We start from the raw sequence: 22,440 nt of genomic DNA, 5'->3' as shown, positions 1-22,440 counted from the left end.
TCTGATGTTTTTAAGCTCACATAATCATCTCCTGGTTACCTTCCTTCATCACAATAATCCTTGGGCGTGGAGTCTTATTACACAAGTAGCAGTTGGGGACTGACTGACTTGGGGTGAGCCTCTTCTGGGCAGGATGGTGAAGGCCTGCAGTGTGGGTCATTTGGAGGCCTCACACACTTTTGCCATGGCTGTGACTCTGAGTCACAACAGAGGGGTGAAGGTAACAAACTGCAGAGTGTCGAAGATAGAAGTAATGGGATGCCTGCTGGCCCTGCGTACTTGCTTTAGTTACATTGACCCACTGACCATTAGCGTAAGAGTGATGCCAGTGCATCCCCCTGAGTCAGCGCCCCCATTTTAGGCCACCTACCCCATGACCATCCATCACTCATACATGTATCTGTGTGACACAGGGCTGATGGTTACAGATTTAGAAATATCTCATGGCACTGTTATGTGCTGACATTTGTATTTTGTGTTATCTTTTTCTACTAGATTTTGTGTTTTTCATTTATTTTTTGTATTTTCAGCTATGCTGAAATTTTCTCTGACATTTAGTTTGAGCTGCACTGTAGTTGTGTTATAGTTGACCTTGTATTGCGTCTTTTCCGACTCCATTTTGAGTTTCAGTGGGTGCGATCATGTTGTGTATGTTTGCTATGGCATATCGCTGCTCAGTTGACTGGAGATGCACAGTATGTGATGTCATCGATGCGACATGATAAAAGGTCATAGTCATGCATTTTCTGGTCATCCAAAATTATGGATAGCTCTGTGGTGATATGGGTCCACAGCTCGTTGAGTAAAGGCCATTTTTAAATAAATAATCAATGTGCTCGCGGCTTAGCGAGGGGACGTTGGGCCATAGTGAGCCGCGGGGCGATCCGTAGGGTGTGGGCGTTTCTCACCTAGTGCACAGGTGAGGAACTGCCAACATTCATTATTGTCCCGCGGCTAATGCTGCAGCTGCTGTGGCCCTCGTCATATTAAAAAGAAGCGCGAGTCGTTTTTAAAGGAGGAAAGAAAGAAACGAATAGAGAGAGAAAGAAGGAAAAGAGAGGACGGAGGTTACCGGGAGCAGGAGAAGAAGCGGGCGGTACGTGAGTGTGGTGAGCGCGCGATCGAGCGCTCGTGGACAGCTGCATGGAAGCTGGGTGTTAGGCCGATACCCAGACGTTTGTGTTGATGTCGCTCCCGCTGAGCGATCAGGTAGCGGGAGTGACCAGGGAAGGCGACTGGCCGCGGAGGGGCCATTGAAAGGCAGCGGAAGTCGGGAGACTTGGTGGTGGGAATCCCCAACGTGAGCGACCTGGCCGTTGTGGGAAACCAAGTTCTCCGGGACTGGGATGAATGCCATACCGAAGCCAGGGATCGGGAGGTCTCCAGTCTCGTGCGTGTGTTTCAGGAGGGCAGCTGCAGAGAGCGTCTTGCCTGCTGCGATGCCCAATCGGGATTAGCAGGTGAGACGCTAACAAAAGAACACCGGATTTGTTTGTTGTTGGTTTTAAAACTGCTTCCAAGAGAAGATTTTAACCTCCGATTTTTAAGGATGTGTTTTTTTTCTATTTTTTGATTTTTAACCTCCACATGTTCATTTAATGGATTATTTATTTATTTATTGGAGTACTGCACTATTTATGAACACTGTTTTTGTTTTGTTGACTGCTTTTAATAAAAGCACTATTGCACTTTTGTATACCACCCCTTGCTCAATTGTTTATTTGCCTCCATTGACTAGCTCACTCGGCAACATTATCGACGGTGTTGGGTTCAAGGGTTCCCAAACATCAAAGGGAGTGTGGAGCCAGAACCCACATCGTCACATTGCTCATAACAAATTTTTTCAGTCTATTTGCGATTCTGGTTTTTGACTCTTACAAGTGTGGGATGTAGTTTTGGCTTCAATGTCTGATACTAGTCTTCTCAGAAACAAACCTTCCTTCATTAAAGTAGGCATAACAGGCACATGGGAGCATCAGGAGTCAGAATGGCCATGGGATGGCCCCAGTATTTTCTGCTAAATCTCTCCCTTCCACCAAAGTGAAGAGTAATTGACTGTAGAGAATGGAGGCCTGATGAGTCTGAGGATGTCAGGTTTGTCAGGGGCTATACCCAGTGTGCTGCAGCCTGGCAACACAACATACAAAAATGAAGCTGGAAGTATTAATCAATGCAGAAATGTGGAAAGTTGAGGCACCCTATAGCATAATTTAAGAACAGTAGAGTGCAGCTTATTCAGCTACATTTAAACCTTCCAAGATGTTCAAGAAAGACAAGTGAAGCGTCAAGCCCCCCCTCCAAAGTGTGCCCATCTGCACAATCATCACTTGGCAAATGTTCCCTGAAAGTGGTGGTAGGGGGTGCTGGAGTGACCAGGAAAAACAGAAATGGAAAACCAACATGACAGCAAGAACAAGGCACCAGCGGGGACGGCCCAGTGGCGTGTCATACAAAGTGTGAAACTGTAGCAGCTGTGCACGTGTGTGTGTGTGTGTGTGTGTGTGTGTGTGTGTGTGGGGGCAGTGTGCATGCGTGTTTGACATTTAGTGTATCTGTGAATGAGTCTGAATAAGCCTGAGTGTACACATGTGCGTATTTTACAAGCTGCGTGTGTGACTTAGTAGCACATGTGAGTAGCTGTGTACTGTAAAAGTACCTCTGTACACTCACTGAGCAAATTCTTAGGACCACTACACTAATCCTGAGTAGGACATCCTTTTGCTCTCAAACTAACCTTAATTCTTCATGGCATGGCTTCCATAAGATGTTGAAAACATTCCTTTGAGATTCTGGTTCATGTTGACATGATTGAATCCTGCCATCTCTCATCCCAAAGATATTCTATTGGATTCTGGTGCAGTGACTGGGAAAGCCACTGAAGGACATTGATCTCATTGTCACGTTCATGAAGCCGATTTGAGATGGTGACTTTTGCTTTGTGAGATGGTGCACTGTCATACTGAAAGATGCCATTAGAAGATGGAAAAGTTGTGGTCATGAAAAGATGTACTTGGTCACCAACAATACTCAAGACATAGTAAACGGTATCTGTTTTTCAGTTCCTTTTTGTTTTGATTGCAAATAGTTTTTTGGACTGTTTTGTCCATCATTCTGTGCTTTCGAAGTCACCAACATTTTGACCTCCTGGTTGTTAGGGTAGCATGTCTTTGAGGTCGTGACCTTTGATCACAACACTATGGGATAAAAGGTCACCCGTGAAAACACTTCTTTATCCGAGCTGTGGATTCAATGCCTAATTCTTAAATCACTATTTAAAACTTTCTTGCTATGCTATTCTGGGATTTTGACTTTGGCTCTTGCTTTTGACCACAATTTTTACCTTTACACCTTGGTCTTGTGGTATATTCTTTTTGATCTTCGGGTTTTGACCTCTTTCTGGCTTTTGGCAAATCTTCTGGCTCACTCTCAGCACTGGACAAATTGGACCAAATTAAAATTTCAAAAAGGAGAAGGGAACCGTAAAACCCCTGTCCCACAAAGACAAACATTTGTCCCCTTAGTACCCAATGTGTGCTTGGTGTGTGGGTGTGTGTGTCTGTGTGCATGCCCTGCGGTAAGCTGGCGACCTGCCCAGGGTTTGTTTCCTGCCTTGCGCCCTGTGTTGGCTGGGATTGGCTCCAGCAGACTCCTGTGACCCTGTAGTTAGGATATAGCAGGTTGGATAATGGATGGATAGTATATTTATAAAATGTATTACAAAATATTTCCACAAACAAAAAGAAGAGGAATCAAAATGGTTATCTGAAAAGAGCAAGCCACAATGTAAACAAAAACATGTCCATAATGCAAAGAAAGAATCCAAAGTCCTATGCAGTGTTCATAGACATTACTCACAATAATACAGAAGGGGTCAAAATCTAAAAAACAAGAGAGAGACAAACCTAAGCTACACTGTCCAGAGACCCCTACCCCTTAGGTTCAATATAAAAGGGACAGGAACATAATAAAAGGTACTAATATACACATAATTGACATACTACAAAAACTGCAGAAATAATAAAACAAAAAAGAAGGCATAAAAATGTTCAATAGCATAAATTACAAGATTATACTAAAATGACAATGAGAAGAATAAATGAAAGCAAAAGACACTTCAGCTGGACGAAACCCTAGCTACACAATAACAGTTTTTGTAGTCGTCCTGAACAGCCCTCTTAGGTTTAACCAATGCGCAGTCATAACATGTGTTTATTGTTTATGTAGCATCAACAGATTTGTACACAGGGTTCATTACAGGGTCTTTAAAACCATCACAACTGTTACCAGGGGTCGCCAGCTCCGATCCTGGAGGACCACTGTGGCTGCAGGTTTTCATTCTCACCCTTTTTTAATGAGTAACCTGTTTTTGCTGCTAATTAACTTCTTTTAAACTAACTTTAATTGACTTGTTCTTGAAGACTCAGAACCCTTAATTATTTCTTTTTCCTTAATTAGCAACAAAACAATAATGAGATACAAAATGATTAAAAACAACTGGTGTCCATCATACAATATCTGAAAATAAAGAAAGGTGAAGGTCTCAGGAATGTCGATCTGCTCAGGTCCCCAAAACATTTTCACAGAAAAGAGACAATCAACAATTTCAGAAATGTCTGCTAATACAACACGAGAGCAGCAAAAAGCCATGGAATTAAAGAATCGGTTTAATTAACAACAAGAATCGGCGCCTCATTAAGCAGCTGGTTGGAGTGAAATTGGTTGGAGTTTGAGGCCTGACTTTGCTGGTCTTCTGTTGGCTCCCTCACTTCACATTTCATTTCTGTTTGGGTGCCATTTAAGGAAAGAAATGAAGCAACTCAGAGGAACGATGAAGAAATTCAGGGGAACAAATCTTAAAAAAGCAATTCAATTAAAATGAATTCACAAGAAGTTAACTAGCAGCACAAGCAGGGCACTCCATTAAAAAAAGGATTAGAATGAAAACCTGCAGCCACTGTGGTCCTCCAAGAGCGGACTTGGCGACCCCTGTGTTACACCATCCATGCAAAAGTGTACAGAAATACAATTGTTTGAAGGGAAAGCCATCACAATATTTCTCTGAGACACATTAGACCATCCTAAATAGCTCATCTGAGAAAAGTCTGTTGTGTTCCTTAATACTGTATGAGCAACTGGAATGTGGATTGTGTGTCCTGAGTGCCCAAGGAGCATGGAGGCAGGTCTAGGCATGTATGGTAACTGATGATCACAGTCGTTTAATCACCTTGTTGTGTTGCCCCACACCCCTGCCCTGTTTATATGAGTTCCTTTGACCTGGTGATGTCATGTGCTGCACATTTCTGGTTGACCTTACCATAGCAATGGAAAGAGCAACTGTCAATACAAAGATCTCAAAATGACAGTGCCCACCAGAAAAACAAGATGGTAATTCATCTACAACATTGTAAAAAAAAAAAAACATTAGTAACAGAAGTAAACTTAATCACTGGGATCGTCCCCAAAATGACGTTTGAAATATTTTTATCGACCAAGAAACCATTTAGAAAAATTGAAAACAAAAAACAGATCATGACACACAGAATAGGCATGCATAGAGAGAAGAGGTGAAACATATAATAAGAAGGGAAGGAACTGGGGCCCACAGTGGGCACCGTTAGGCCCCACAAAGGGGAGAGGAAGGGTTGAGTGACCAGGTGGAATCAAACTGAAGGGTCACCTTATTCCAGTTGCTTTAGAGGTCATCACTTGTGTTAACTCTTTGTGGTATGAGATGTCCCACAGTAGGAAAGGTGCTAAATAACACATATAAGCCTCTTGGAAACACAAACTTTTCTATAAGCTCTTACAAACAGCATACCCATCTTGATTTTTCAAGTAATGGTAACTCAATCAGTCTTGATAAGTAACAGGTAAAATAAAAAACATGTACCAGAGCACACAAGGATATGGTTCAGATCATGAGGAAGGCTACTGCTTACTAACAATGGCCCTGCTGTTGTGCCGGAGAGGTGTGTTTTCCTTAAATAGTTCAAGTAACAATGACTTCTGGCACAGTGGTGGTCTGCTGATTGCCAGCACTATTCAAATTTGAGAAGCAGACATCTTAGTTGTAGAGTAACAAATGTTAATTCAGTTGGCACACTGTGTGTGTGTGTCAGAATGCTACTAGCACCAGCTGGGCAGAGTTTGATTTTGCGTTTTTTTTTTTTTTTGTTTCTTCCTGCAGTTGCCGAACAAGTAACAGGAAGAGCCTGATCCTGACAAGCACGTCACCCACTTTGCCTCGGCCACATTCCCCACTGCCAGGACACATAGGTAAGTCTGAGGAATGTAAAACCATTAATTAAGCCTTAAAACATGATAAAAATTGCTATTAGGCCAAGTCTGTCGTTCTGTATGTGCATACTGCTCTAAGTTACCACAAGGGGGCACTCGGCTGACCTTTATGGGGAACAGTGTGTCACTTGTCTGTATTTTTTATAGTTTTGTCCTGAAGTTTACGGTATGGTTATTTGTTCGGGGTTGTTGGATGAAGTCTTCTGTGGACCCATCACCCTGTATTTTAGTAATCATAATGCTCAAGTACAATTTGAAGAAGCAGATAGAGAAGCACGACTTTAGATTTGTGCTTTCCTTGATTGGTAATGATGAGGAATGTTTCTTATTGGATTGATCTTCTAATGCACCCTAAACTTTACACACACAAACACACTCACAGACTATCAACACAAGCACTGATTACCACTGATTATATGAGTGATGCTTACACAGCTTATCACACCTGAGTACTCCACATCAGCGCTCATGAGCTTCAGTGTGAACAACACACAGGTGTCCCTGCATATAACCTAGTGCTCAAGCTACCTTGGTCCCCAAGAATAATCTAGACACATATATATCCCCTGATATAATCTAAACCTAAAGGCGGACATAAGAACAAAAGAAATTTGACAAATGAGAGGACACCATTCAGTCCATCAGGCTTGTTAAGCTAATAGCTAAGTTGTCTCCGTCCTGGGTAAGACGTTAATCTGCATCCAGCCCTGCATGTAGGCCCTCCAAACTGCAGGGACAAACCTGGGGGTTAGTGGCAGAATTGGCACTCCAGCAACCATAAAAAAACCTCACACTGTTCCACTCCATCTGAACTGGTATGGTGCTGAGGTGTCACCCATTGCATGGCTGCACTTGGGTCCTAATCTAGGATCCTGAGTTGGTTTGTCATGTGGTGGGTGCGCCAATGCGCTGTATCAGCGTCTGCTTCTAACCTTTCTCTCTAAGTTGTCCCAATACCTCATCCAGATACTTCTTAAAGGTTTCTGGTTCAACTACATGTCTCAGGAATTTTTTTCAGATTACCACAACACTTTGAGTAAAGAAGTGCTTCTTAACTTCAGTCCTAAATGCACTTTGCCTTAATTTCCACTGGTGTCCTCAGGTAGCTAATTCACCATTAAGTTACAAGAATTCTGCTGGATCTACTTTATGTATGCTTTTAAGGATTTTGAAGACCTGAATTAGATCCCCATACAGCCTCCTCTTTCCTTTATTTACTTTATTACTTCATTCACTCTTGATATAAAAACAAAGTATAAAAATTTAAAAGCAAGTAGTATGTATTTAAATAGAATCATAGCACTAGAATAAAATATAGCAAAGTCTGAATGTACAGTATATAGTCTTGGAAAGCTTACAAAAAATTAGAAGCAATGTCAAAAAGGATGTTGTCCTTTGAGGCTTTCAGAATTTAGCCATCAGGCTGATGCATGAGTTGTGCTCTTTGACGTCCAGATGAAATGGTGTCCCTTTCTGTGACGTATTTCTGTCTTTGACGTCACTCTCTGCTCTCTCAGGTGGACTGTTATGTTATGCAGATGTAGTTAGCTAAATTGCCTTCAAAACTCTGTTAAAGTTCACTGCAGTCCTACTGAACAAAAACTTGTAATTGTGTCAGATTGCAGTTTGTTTTTATTATAGTGTTTGTATTTCCAAAATTGTGATATATATTCCTCCATTACATACCCCACCTGAAACAGGACAATTACTGACTGACATCCATTCTCCTTGTATTTATTTAATTTTAGACATACACTTTGAGGAGGCTGTCTAGTGACACAGAACTTCCATATTGGCGTTCTGTAGTCGCAGACTTAATCAAATCAAGAGGCACTTCACTAGCGCAGAAAGCTTCCCAGAAGCTCTGATGAAAGAGTTCAACAGAGGAAACATGATCAAGAGGCATGAAATATTATACCATTGACAAAGATGCTCGGTCCCGCCACCCCACCTCCCACACACACTCACGCACACCTCTCTATCAGAAGCTGACAGTCAGAGAGTAAGAGCTCCCGTCTGGTCACCTCATCATACAGAGTCAAGCAGAACTCGGAGCTCTGACAAGAGCCAATCAGGATGAAGAGCTCTCTTGTGAAACTCATTCAGTCCAGAAATGGAGCTTTCACATGAAGGCCTTCCCCCATTCTCAGCAAGAACCTATTAATGACAAAACCCTCTGTTTTGCAGAGCCAATGAGACGTTGAAGCTCTAACACTTCACCTTATATTAACAAGAGTTAATCAGAAAAGCTTGCCACTCCTCCTCTCTCCGGTCAATCAAACGCACTCAATCAGGAGATAGAACTGTGTCAGTTAAGTACCTCCCCTTATTTTAACCAGAGTCAATCAATAGCTAGAATGCTTACATTTGGCTCCTCCCCTGCTTTCAGAAACCGAAGCTCTCCCTTATGGGTCTCCCCAACAATCAACTAGAAACTAATAAAGATAATGAAGTGTTTACTCTGCCCTTGCCCACCTCCTCAGTCAGAGCCAATAAGAAGTAAGAGTTCTCCTACTTACACCCTTCCCTTCTGTTACCTATAACCAATCAGATGGCAGCCCCTCTTTTGTGTTGACAAAAGCTAGGGATCAGATGTACTTCCTCTACTGCATATCCAGTTATATTTACAGGTTTCCCAGTTTGCCTGAGAAATTGCAAAATCATCTGGTTTTATCTCAGCCAGAACAAATCAGTATATGAATCTTTTAGACATAACCACTCCCCCTCCAGCAAACAACACCAATCAGATCAAAGAGCCCTCCAGTTTGTGCTGTTCACCCTTTCAGCCAAAGATTTTGAGCATTTTCTCACAAAAGTCCCTTCCTCATAATCAAAGACCAGTTAGGCCGTTGACTTTTTTCAGCCTGATGCTGTATGTCGCGTCAGCCAGAGCCAATCAGAATTTTCCTCTCTTCCTCTTTATCCAATGGAAACCAATTAGGGCAAAGCTCTGCCCCCTACTCGCTTCACTCGCCCACCCCTGGGTTTGGTTTACCAGATATACAATTTAAAAAGATTATTTTCGTGGGGATTGTTACGTATGCATTATTTTCACTTTTACTTTTTTAAAAACAATACTGTACTTGTTCTTTATTTCCGGCCCTGGGCATGGTTAAATTTCTTTCTCGCAGATGTATAACGCTGCTCGCGTTGTGGGCGTGGGGGACGGGGGCGGCTGATCACATGTTAAGGAGAAGCGGTTGGATCATCTGCTGCCTTTTTGCTGCTGCTGCTGGCGAGCTGCATATTCTGCTTGTCACACTGCGCGTCAATCATTTAAAAGCCTGTACAGCAGCTGTCCTTTTGCCACTTAATGTCTCTGCCACTCTCGTTGTGAATTGGGGTGGGGGGCAATGGGGTTTTGCCTGAATGCACACTAAGGAGAAGTGGTTTGATCATCTGCTGGCTTGCTGCTGCTAGCAAGCTGCGTCTTCTGCTTGTCGTTGTTTTAAGAGCTGGGTGCACATGAAGTGTGTCTGCCAAGAGCATTCCAACAACTGTGAGGTTTGATGTCTGTGAACTTGTTTTAAATGTTGTCTTACTGCCTTGTCTCTCGCAGGACGTTGTCTTCCGAGAAGATCACGTCTCGTCTTCCTAGTCTCCCTCCCAAGATTTTATTTTATTTTTTTATAATAGAGAGATTTATAACATTTTGTTTGACCTCCAAAATATCTGAGGTAGCGTTTTGGGGGTTTTGCTTTTTAATTAAGGAGGTTTATGAAGACATTCATTTTGTTTTTTGTTTGAGAAGCCATTTTGCTTTTACCATGCTGCCCCCATTGTTTGCTGTTTGTAATTCAGGCTGGGAGTGTTTGACATGTGATGTAATTACTGCAGCGGTGTAAAAGTCACCGCCATATGCTCCTTTACTGTCCAAGTTTAGGAACTAATATAAACAATTATGAAACTCTAGCGTCGTTGTTGTTAAAGATCACTCTAGCTATAAAATGTTTTTTGTTTTTTGACTTGTGTTTTGCCATAATACATGAAATATTCTGGTATTTGACTCTTTGTTATATCTCTTAATTTATGATTTTATGTCATATCCTGGCCATTGTTTATATTTGATTCTCAGCTTTGCCTAATTATTACTATTATGTTTTATCTCATTGTTTCATCCTACTTAAAACTGCTGCCACCCTGTGCAGTCATCACAAATCCATAGTACATGTATGAAGAGTGTTAATTATTACAGAAAGGGAGTGAAGCTTTTAAAAGACCTCTAAACTACCCTGCCTAGAATAAGCCTCACCCTAGGAAGCCTGTCCCCCCAAAACTCCACAGACAGGCTTCAGCCTACACAGGCCAGAAAACATGAACTGGTTTTTAAAGTTCAAAGAATACTTTAAATGTTCCAAAAGATGATACAAAATCCTTGAAACCATACTGTAAACTTCTGCCTACAAAAAACAAATCCAAGAAAGAATAATTTTCAGGCTTGACATATCTCCAGTCTGGACCTGCTCATACCATCAAAATTTACAACACTTCTAATGACTCCTCCTCTTTTATTAACCAGAACCAATCAGTACAAACATCTTTCACTCACACGTTGGCCACCCCAATACCTCATCCAATCAAAAGCTAAATATGTCAGTTAAAAGACCAGCTAAATTGACCAGAATGAGTTGGGACTGACTCGCTTTCAAATGCAGTCAAAGAAGATCAGCATTAGCGTACAATGCTCTCTGTTTTTACAGTATGTAATGCTGCTTCTACAATCGGAAGGCCATTTGTAACCATGTGGATAAGAAACAAGAAGCACTGGTGTGATTAGTCATTTTAAAAGGGTATGAAGTAGAGATAGCCACAGGTGTTAGATACGTAAGCATGCTTGTTTAAAGTATGTTTAAAGTTTATCCCCAGATTGAAAGCAACACTTTTCTTCACCTTCTCATATATTTTTTAGAAATCAACCCTAATTTTTGAAATGACTACCAGAAACTTTCACCAAAATGACCAACAGAGACAACCCACCTATGGACTGTTAGTGCAACTGTGCTTATCACGTCTCGTCTGTCTGAAACTAGAAGCTGTAGGCGTCAGATGTAACCTACAAAACTGAACCTCAAGTTGGTTAGGAGACAAAGAGTGCACATATGAGGAGAGTGCTCCACATGGAGTGATGTCATCAGTGACGTCCCTCAGGAGTCTGTCCTTGGTTCATTACTTTTTCCTGATTTATATTAATGACAAAGATTCCCATATGGTTAGTAAACTTGGTAAATTCCTGGATGATACTAAAATTGGAGGAATGGCAGACACTGAGGAGGCAGCAAAAACAATTCAGAAAGACTTGGATACGCTCCAGAGCCGGGTGAACACTTGGAAAATGAAGTTGAATGTAGAGAAGTGGGTAAAATGAACATCAATTATAAATACAATCTGAAACAAACTACCGAGCTATGCATTTAAAGCAGAAACCTGGACAACCTTTGAGAAAGATCTGGATGAGATATTGGAACAGCTTAGTTATTTGCTTAATAAACAACTCTGTTGGACTGAATGGTCTCCTTTTATTTGTCAAATTTCTTATATTCGTATTGTCATGGAACTTGAGTGTGTGGAAAACGTTTTTGGGCAATATGAGTAAACTCTGGCCAAGGGCCAGAAAAGTGTCGGAGCTGAATAAAATCCTGAGCCAATCCCATTATGGTCAACTTGATTGCAGTTAAGCACAACCCCTCATCTTATTAGAGAGTAATTGAATTAAAAACAGACAAAAACAACTGCCAAAAAGTATGGAAGGAAGAAAGCCAAAAGAAATGTATCACTTGTTCAGTTTTCCTCTTGGAAAATATACTTAGCTCACTTGCACATTTTGTCAATATATGTATATATTTTGCCAAGGAATGGAAAACGAGTACACCAGAATGCACGCTCTATTAATTGTCAGCTCTAATGGGTGTACCTATGAATAAAAGAGGACAGTGAAAGTAATTTGCTGGGAATCAGTGAGCCCGATTAATAAGAAGAAAGCAAAGAGGGGTAATGAGGAGGCCATTGAACATGACGCTTGACTCCTCAGCGCAGACCTCAGACATCAGTCTTTTGTTTCCATTACTCAGGTTCACTATGAAGTGTCTAATCCTTGCCCAGTATCCCTGCAATCTCCTCATCCTTTCTTCCTGCAATGCACAGTTGACGTTGGAAGACCACACCTTCATTGCTTACCCACTAATTTCAAAAAGCTTCAGTGCCTAATGACATGGATCCCTGCATACATTTCTTTGCCAGAAAAACTACATCATCCATTCATTCCTTTTACAGACCTGTTTACTCCAGAATACTCCAAAGCATGAGATGCCAAATAGGAATAAACCCAGAATGGGATCCCACTTCAAAACAGGGTCAGATTGTAAGTTGTGTACATCTTGGGGATGTTTTATAAAGAACACAGTGCCAAAGAATTTCCATGATATGATTCAGTTAATAATAATAATAAGTTAAATTTATTGAGCGCCTTTCACACTTTCACAGAGTAAAAAAAAAAAATTACACATAAGACAAAACTTTGTAGAAGAGGAAAGTTTTCAGTTGAGATTTAAAGGTGGAGAAAGAGGAGCAATCTCAGAGAGACTGAGGAAGAGAATTCCAGAGTTGAGGGGCCATAACACTGAAGGACCTGCCGTCCAGGGGGGAGAGTCTGGTGTGCGAGACAGTAAGGAGATGACTGCTCGAGGACCTGAGAGAGCGACAAGGAGTGTAAGTAGCTAGGAGCCGAGTGGGGTAGAGGGGTGCAAGGCTATGTAGGGATTTCAAGATGAGAAGCAGAATCTTGAATTTAACCCTTGATGGAGCCGTCCATTAATAAAATTGTAGAAGGATGCAGTGGACACTGTTCATCTCTATGGCCATTTCTTCTCATCATTATTTCTGATGCAAGGGTCAAGGAGACACAACAGGCATGTGGCAGGATCAGGCTGCTCCGTGTTAGCATTGATTAAATGAACTTTTAAGAATTAATGATGATCAGCTTATGTCAACCGCTTAATTCAGTACTGGGATACTGTAAGTTGTGCCCTGTCATGACAGCCCTGGGCAGAAGGCAGAAAAGAAGACTCAGCAATAGTCCAGCCCAATGCCCATGCGCACACTCGATGGACCAATTCAGAGTAGTCGCTCAGTTTAACGCACTTGTCTTCTGACTGTTAGCGAACACAAGAGAAGGCCAAGGTACAAATAAAAAACTTTTATTTAATACAGTGGCTTTCTGTAGCAAACACCATTCCGAAGCACCAGATCCAGAATACAACTCATCATATATATGTATATATATAATTTTTTTTTTTATTGCTGGAGCACAGGGAGGTGAAGTGACCTGCAGAATTTGTTTTGATGATTCTGCACATATGAAGTGTATTGATAAGGGGGATGAGACGGAGGAGAGGAGTCAGGTGGAGAATTGTGTTTCTGGGTACAGAAAGAATTGTATGCAACATCAGCAATGCCACAACGACCCCCTTTCCCTCCCGAAACTTCAATGCCCGGCCAGCAAACTGCCATAATCTACATATACACAGTTCAGAGCCTGGGCACTCCTAACCCCCTCCATTCGGGAATGGATACCCATTATTCAATAAGCATTGTTTAGCACAAGCTAAGAGCTTAATGATTTTTCCAGTCAATACTGTTAAAGGCCTGGCACTGCAAAAAAAAAAAAGATGTGGATTATGAAACTACGCCAGGGCATGAGTGGGCATTTGCAGTTAATGAAAGGGATGTGTGGTCACTTAATGCACTGTTAGGGTGCAGGCTAAAGCACTGGCGCACGTGTGAGCACACAGGCAGCCCTAATACACGGCTGCACGTCGGGCAAACAAACCAGGAGCTGGGTGGCTGCCTCAAGCAGGTTACATCCCTCACCTGCATACCACTTAGCTGGTTGTCTCTGTCTTACGTGTTACTCAGCGCCGCTATAAGACAGGGAGGGACAGGGCAGTGGTTGGGGAAGCTTGTAGTTGCCTGATGTTGTGACCCAGAGGGAGCCATGATCTTTAGCTGCACATCCAGCATCCGTCAACATTTTAATGGAATGTGCATTGAAAGGCACTCTTTAAGAACACTTCTCAAGGGTTTGATAGAAGTGGGTACATTCTGGCATCCGCATTCTTGCTGGTAACAGCCGAGCCCCTCCTCTGGGTTCTGACTAGGCCGCCCTTTGTGTGTCGCCTCCTTCTATGATGACCTGTCAGTATGGCTGTGCCCTTCCCTCTATGATACCTGCTGTACTAAAGTGGCACAGTGGAAGAACCATTCATCATCCATTTGTAAACCTGCTTAGTGACTTCATAGTCACTGGGACTGAAACCAGTCATGGCAGACAGGATGCCAGTCCATCACAGGGCACACTCATCCACACACCCATGCTCATTAACATACAGCAATTTAGTATGACACACACCTTTAGAGGGTCGCATGGTGGTGCAGTAACAGCTTTGCTGCCTTGCAGTAAAGAGTTCAAGTTTTGCGTCCCAGTTGTTTCCTGCATGGAGTTTGTATGTTCTCCATTGCTCCAGTTTCCTCCCACAGTCCAAAGGTATGCAGGTTAGGTGAGTTGGCATTGCTAAAATGGCCCTTGTGTGTGTGCGTGTGTGTGTATGCATGTGTGTTCTTCCTGTTATGGAGTATCATCATCATCTAATTCTTCCACATGAAGCCTGAAAACCATGATGACTGATTTAGATTATTTATGTTTGGCAGAATGGGGGCTAGGTGGTCTCATGGCCTTGGAACCCATGCAGATGCAGGCGCAAGTTTCAGTAACCTGGCCCAAGGTCATATCAGGAGTGAGATATTTGACTGAAATTAAAACTGGGTACCCAGTATTCACCCATTAATGACTCGGGAGCACTGGGTAGCAGCACGTGGCTGAGCTGGGACTCAACTCTACAACTTATAGTTGTATGGCACTTGGCCTAATTAAAGGGCAGTAAATAGACGAAACGGCTTGATTCAGAGATATCCACACTTAAAATATTTAATGGAACTGGGAGCCTTATAGTTCTAGAACACTGTGCCATATGGCGTGTTTAAGGGCACTAATGGATAAAAAGACTTGGCTCAGATGCCAGTCTATGCTGTAACTAAACTAGGAGTCTTATTAACATGTAGAACACTGTGCTACATGGTGTCTTTATGGGCACTGGACTTGGCTCAGAGTTGATAATGCTTACTTGACTGAACTAAGTGAACCTTGTAGTTGTAAGTCGCTGTGCCACATGGTATCATTAAAAGCACTGAGGGGGCGAAGTAGCTGGGCTCAGAGACGCCAATGTACTGCATATTGTAATTGATCTGGGAGCCTAATAGTCACAGTTACTTAAGCTACCGTGTCACAAAATATTTTTAAGGACACTGCAGAAGCTGGGCTCAGAAGTGCTGGTGTATGCTGTACGTGCACTGGGCTGTGCTGCGGGTATGTTTAAGGATCAAAGGTCAAGCGACTTGGCTCAGAGAGGCCAGTGTGTGCTGTATTTGGTCTGAAAGTCTTGTACTTGTGGTCAGTGTGCCACACATTTTTCCCTGAAGGTCAGTACATGGCGAGCTGACTTGGCTCAAAGACTCACTTGGAGTCAGCATGTAAAAATAGGACTGGCACTGGCACCAGTGGCACAGTGTGGAGTAGAAGAAAACAAGTTTAATTCTTAGTTTAGGTGAGAAAATGGCAAGCCTTTATATTAAAAATAATATAAAGATCCAGTGAATCCCATCTGTGACCCAAGTTGGTTCACGACATGTCCCGCATGTGACCCCTTGTTGCAGTTTGATCCGTTAAATAACCAAACGTGTCCTGCATCTGTAAAAGGTGAGTTTGGTAACAGCCTTACAGGGTGTGTCTTTGAGAAGGACAGTTAAACAATAAAAGCTGAAAACACCAAAGCTTGACCAAGCAGGTAGAACAAGAAGGTAAATTCTAGAATGTCAAATCTTTTTACCCTGTGCACAGACTGTCTGCCCAAAGTCTAATAAAGCATGGTATGTCCTTTCACAGTGGCATTTGCACAGGTTAGCTGGGCTGCCTTCACCTATGGCCTTTACTCTTATCTAATGGTCACTTGCTCTTTCTTGCAGGGAGCAGTCCGCTGGACAGTCCTCGCAACTTTTCACCCAGCGCTCCAGCTCATTTCTCCTTCGCCTCTTCCAGAAGGTAAGATGTTTGCCCTATAGTACCTTTCCATGCAGACTGTGACGGAACAGAGTGCCTGCATGTTAATGGCCCTCATAGTGTTGTTTTATACTGTGACTCGTGACAAAGAAATGTTTTACAACAAACTAGATGAAAGTGCCAAAGACAGTCACCGGTTCAAAAAGCTTGTTTATTTAACAAAATATTTTCTTGGAGACCTCAGTTTCACACAAGCACAAATTCTCCTTCCTTCAAACTCCCACTTTTTCCAAAGCAAGCATTGTCTTTCTCCCAACCCTGACTGATCCAACTAAAGCTGAGTGGCTGATTTTATGCTGGAGTCAGGAGTAACTCCAGTGGCAGAACATTGTACTCAGGTAGCACTTCTGGGGTTAAGCGGAAATGCCCAATAGTAAGGGATTCCTCACCAGGCAGCTTCCTTTGGTATCCAGCGGGCCTGCCATGAGGTCTACGTGTCCCATACAGCCCTGTGGGTATCCAAAGGTGAATCGCACAGAGAAGCACAATCACCATGAGGAAAACAAATGGCTTTGTGAAGAAGTCTCCCTCTGTTCATCTACTATTCCTACCTCTCTGTGGAGGCAGGCAGAAGCACCCATCCAGACTGGAACGCCCATCTATACTTGGCATTGAACCTCCTCTGATATGGCCACCTGCCAGACAAGGGGTCATCATGCAACCTAGACAGAATGCCTGGCCATCCATTTACTCTGTCCTTTCTTATAAGCCTAATGGCTTACCCAACTTCTTCATGGCCTCCGAGTTGGGTAAGGAGAAACCTGTCATCCCAGCCTGGATGTCACCCCATCCATGACACTGTAAATCATTTTTGTATAGGTGCTTTTGAAAGACATTTCAAATGTTACTTCAGGAAACCCCAGTTATTAACTGCCGCCACTAGAGGACACCATTGTCACCCAACCACTTTCAATCAAAGAGAGAGGTAAGAGCATGCACTGACGCAGCATAACAAACCACCTCCTATCTATCTATCTATCTATCTATCTATCTATTTCTTAGCCATAGATCATAATTTTAACTGCTGGTTTAGCCAATTTCATAACCACAAATTCTCACAATATGTACACATATCATTTAGAAAAATATTTTTGTTGCCCATTAATTAGCATCAGGCCCTGCAAGCAGGTTCTCCAATTTACAGGGAAAACTTGGGGGTTAGTGGCAGGACTGGCAATCCAGCCACCATAAAGAGCCTCACACTGTTCCACTACATCTGAACTAGTGTGGTGCTGAGGTGTCACCTATTGCTTGGCTGCAGTTGGGTCCTAATCAGTCCATGATTAAAATATTAAAGATAAAACTGCATACATAGAATTAATAACAATAGAAAAACAAAAGTGGATATAATCTGTTATTTTTTCAATGAAAAAACAGTGCAGAAATACAGAATGGATTAAAATTATTATTGAAATAGTCAAGGTGAGTCTGTATTTACTTGTATGCAAATATGCCTTGAGATGTTTGAGGTAAGCAAGAAAGATGCAAGGTGAAGTCATTCATGGCAACATATAGTGGGTTCCATCCTTAAACATAACACGGATAACTAAAAGAGTAGTGAAGTCAAGATAAATGCCTCAGTCCAAGTGAATGTCTTTATATTGCACCTTACAACTAACTGGGTGCCGGGTTGAACCACTGCACGCAGAAACTACAGGAATACTTAAAAGAGGAGCACAGATATATTATGTTCACCATCTAGATTACATGGTCCAGTAAGGCTTTTTTAAGTTGTACAGCACCTTTCTTGTGATAATCAGACTGCACCAATGAACACCAGCAATGAAAGTTTGCTCTAACAAACCAACTGGGTGGCTTCAGGACAAGTGTCTGAGTGTCCTCAAGTGGCCCACCCAAAGCCCAGACACAACCCCACAGAACACGTTTGGAGAGACCAGGAGATGGCAGTTCACACACACTTCCCCTCCAATCTAATGGAGCCTGAGAGGATCTTCCAGGAAGAATGGGATGAACTGCCCAAACACAGATGTGCAAAGCTTGTAGAGACAAACCCAAGAAGATTCAAAGCTAGAATTGCTATCAGAGGGGCTTCTGCAAAGTACTTAAATACTTCTATGAGAGATTTCAGTTATTGCTTTTCAATAAATTTGCAAACCTTTCTGAAAAGATGTTTTTAATTTGTCACTGTTAATTACTGAGTATGGATTAGTGGGCAAAATACCATATGTATTCTTTTAAAATTAAATCTGTAACACAATGAAGTGTGCAGAAGCTAAAGGGGTCTGAATACTTTCTCAATCCACTATAGTTACTATATATTTGTTTTGTATAGCACCTTTCATTGCATTCCATCATTCAGATTGGAATTGGACTAATTTTCTTATAAGAGGCAATCAGGCAAGTGAAGCACAAACCCATTGTGGGAAATGTCAGCAATGACCATCTGACTATTTAAAAGCTCAAGGCACTTTACCATGATGGACAATCTTAAAAAGGAACTCAATAAATAATTCATTGTGGGTGATGTGAGCAAATGCTGATTTTTGTTTAGTGCCTTTCATCTGTTCACCAACGCTCACTCATCTGATGTAAGCAAAGCCAAAAAGGGTACACTTTTACTTTACATATCACCCTTCAGTATGAGTGCCATCACAAGAAGCCTATCAAGGTCTGTATTGCTTGAGCAAGTGGTTCAAATGCTCCATGAGCAGCACCATTCTCAAGTGATTCCAAGTAAATGTATTCCTCAAGCCCAGCCTGTGCCCACCGTGCCTTAAATTATGACACTGCAACCCAACGTGTCCCTTTGGTCAGCTGCTGCAATGCTGGCCTCCCCAGTACCTGCCACACTGGATCTCCTTGAAAATGTAAAGTCAGGTCTGCAGCATCTGTGGTGCTGGAGAATTAGTCGCCACCATGTGGGCAGTGCCAGCATTATTATAACTTTCATTAATACATGTTAGCCAAAGTCCCCAAGACAGCTTGATCTCAGCATCATAAGCTATTTGTTTTCTGGGAAGATTTAATGCCAGCAGCTCCCATTTTCCTTAAAAAAAGTCAGTGGCACTACATTTCAAAATAAGCTTTTCGTACAAATGGTCAGATCAATTCAAAACCTTTTATCAGCCTGGCGCTGCCCACTGATGCCAAAAAAATCCAAAAATGACATCCAAGTGACAGGATTTGAAAGGGTTGCCGAGGACGAGTTATGCTTTTAATGTCAGACTAGGAGCAGCGTCTGCCTCTGGCAAGCTGTTTGTCATTGTTGCCCACCGCCTGATGCCGCCCATGGGGACTGATGCGGAGAGACGGGGTTTGAGCTTTTCTTTCTGCTGTAATGATGTCCTGCATTTCTCCCTTGTGCAGCCATGGGCACAGAACTGACAGGTAATGTTGACTGTCCTGCAGCTGTTGCCTACTTGTTTCTGTCTTCATAGAAGGATGAATTGTTTTGCGCTGCTTTGCTGTTTTCCCTGAATTTTGTCCTTTATTTTGCCCAGTGGTGTTTCTGTGTGAGGCCATACAGCTTTTGTGATTTGAATGACCTGTACATGAACGTGACGCCTGTTTGTCCCTCTGTGTGCCGCCTGATTGATTAGTGAAAAACAGAAGTGCTTTGGCTTGTACAGCACTTTTCGCTTGCAACAAGTTTTCCATTTATTAATTTTTTACTTCCTATTTGTATTCTTTTTAAGACATATAGTAACAGCTTTTTAGGCTCCAAGTCCTGGTAAATTCCCAGTCATTAATGGGTATTCTGTAAAAGTCCAGAGTCATGATGCCTTATAGTGGCCCCTACAGGACATTAGAGCGTAAAACATTTGCCAAACAAGAGGAGGCCATTGAGTCCATCTGAGATGGGTCTAACTGCAGCCTGCAATACCTATGATGTTGCTCAGCTAATGCCCACAACATCAGTCACAAAACGCCCTTTGAGTCAGATGACCCTACGACAAGCCTAACCCTAGTCACAGTGTAACAGGGTCCTAATTGTAACTGTACTGTAATGCGTGACTGGTGTTGAGGGCATGTTGTGATGTTGGGGCGTTACGTGACTGACCACATAGGCACTGTGGTGTGCAATTACACTCTGTTGGTTCATAAGGCTTGTTGCCCCAGTGTTTTATCTGGATACTTAATAAAAAAACACTTTTAAACATGAGGTCTTTTGCTGTCTGCAGGATCCCTACCAGGTCTGCCTAATATTTTACATTATCTGTTTGGAACCTTCTAACAAGGGAAGCGATCAAAACAGTGGAAAAAGGGCCAAAATGTAGGCAGGAATTGTAGAAACAAAACAATGAAGCCAAAGTCAAAGTCATCACACAATTAAAAGCCAGAAACTGCAACTCTACTTTAAATTAACTTGTCCAAGAGGCTAACTTTATCTCACCAGCATGTCTATTTTTACTGAGCATGCTGCTTGACATAACAGTATGGTAAGAAAACACAAAACAAAAATTAAACAAATACATTAATAAATAAAGCCAAGCTTTTCTTTAAATTGCTCACAGTCATTTCTTTTGAAGCCTCCCTGCCGTAAATGACAGTTTCTGTGACCTCTGGCACTCCATGTAGGAGCAGGATGAGGAGAACTTGACTTTGTGCCATTTATTTTAGTGGATTTGCTTCTGTTGCCTAAAATGGATGTGCCTATCGTTTATGGAATGGCTCAGACCCCTGAGCCACCTGAACCCACCTTACCACTCTCGGGGTCCTCCCTGGAATGCCTACTCAGACCCCCAGACTACCCCAGTTGCCACAGGGAGGTCTCCTCCTCCTTCTCCCTGCATTGCACCTGCTTAAACCTGGGATGCCTCACCCTACCCGTGTGATGACAGTGAGGTGGTCAAGCGGGTGTTGTGAGAGGGAGGGCAGTCGTGCTGGGCACTGCTGCACATTCTGCTTATGGCTCTGTGTTTTTGTGTTGCAGGGCAGACGGCCGACGCTGGTCACTGGCCTCCTTGCCTTCTTCAGGATATGGAACCAACACTCCGAGCTCTACTGTGTCTGTAAGTAGCACATATGAATTACAGAAGTGTAAATATTGGGTGGAAATAAAGATACCATCTCTCTTACCCATTGGTCCTCAGTTGGCATCTTTTGACAGTTAACGTCATGATGAATAGGGCACATTTCACAGTACTTTATATAGCCAGTGTTTCTCTTTATTGCTCTTGTCACATGAATTATGAGGGATGTTAAATGACCAGACTTTATTTATTTAAGCACCTTTCCTAACAACTTCCATTATAAAGCACTTTAAACAATCAGTCAGTGGCACAGTAATGCTGCCTCACAGATCCCATGTCGTAGATTTGAATTGCCCGTTTATTTCTGCCCAGCACGAGTCCTTTATACACACTAAGTCATTCTGGGCCAATGTAGTGTTGTCACCTCCTTACATTTTTATGTAATGGGACAAAAATGCTTGGGGACTCTGGGAGAACATTCAAGTTTCTCCCAGCCAGTGCCTGGGCCCAGGATTTTTGAAGCTGTGAAGCACCAATGCTAATAAATGCTCCACTATGCCGCCACACTTTCCAGTTTATTGTTCATATTTTTTTATAATGTACTTGATGATCTCCATAACATGCACTTTGAGTTTTCCTGTGCTTCTATGGATTCATCAGTTATACTGCAAGTTGTTTCATTCTATTGTAGAATTACAGGATGTACTAAAAAGAGCATCATAAGGTCGCCAAAAGTGCACAACTGCTCACTCAGGGTGCGGTCTGCTCATTTAAAAAGTTAGACCTGTGCTGGCCTGTCAAGTTTCCTCATTTTCCTTTGCGGCTGAGCTGTTGTTGCTCCAGCACAGCAGAAATTTCATGTATTGACTTGAGGCAAAGTGGCATCCTCTAATAGTGCCACATTTAAAATCACTGAGCTCTTCAGTACGATCCATTCTATTGCAGATGTTTGTCAATGGAGAATGCATGGCTATATACACCTGTTAACAATAAAACACGTTAGGAGGGGTCTCCACCAACTTTTGGTAACAAAGCGTAAAT

At 42.3% G+C, this 22,440-nt stretch overlaps 1 protein-coding gene across 2 annotated transcripts in view; it reads left to right on the top strand.

Moving 5' to 3' along the window:
- mast1a (microtubule associated serine/threonine kinase 1a) overlaps positions 1-22,440 on the top strand; it is a 109,797-nt gene that overhangs the window by 50,547 nt on the left and 36,810 nt on the right. The window contains exons 4-7 of one of the 2 annotated variants that reach the window (XM_039772611.1): positions 6,188-6,276; positions 16,372-16,447; positions 19,793-19,813; positions 21,360-21,438. In XM_039772611.1, coding sequence (XP_039628545.1) covers positions 6,188-6,276; positions 16,372-16,447; positions 19,793-19,813; positions 21,360-21,438 — 265 coding nt within the window. The remainder of the gene's footprint in view (positions 1-6,187; positions 6,277-16,371; positions 16,448-19,792; positions 19,814-21,359; positions 21,439-22,440) is intronic. The other variant, XM_039772612.1, reaches the window with a different exon arrangement.

The sequence above is a fragment of the Polypterus senegalus genome, chromosome 12 (assembly GCF_016835505.1).
Source record: "Polypterus senegalus isolate Bchr_013 chromosome 12, ASM1683550v1, whole genome shotgun sequence".
Lineage (NCBI taxonomy): Eukaryota > Metazoa > Chordata > Cladistia > Polypteriformes > Polypteridae > Polypterus > Polypterus senegalus.
Note: the sequence above shows the minus strand (reverse complement) of the source record. Positions and strands in the feature narration are given on the sequence as shown.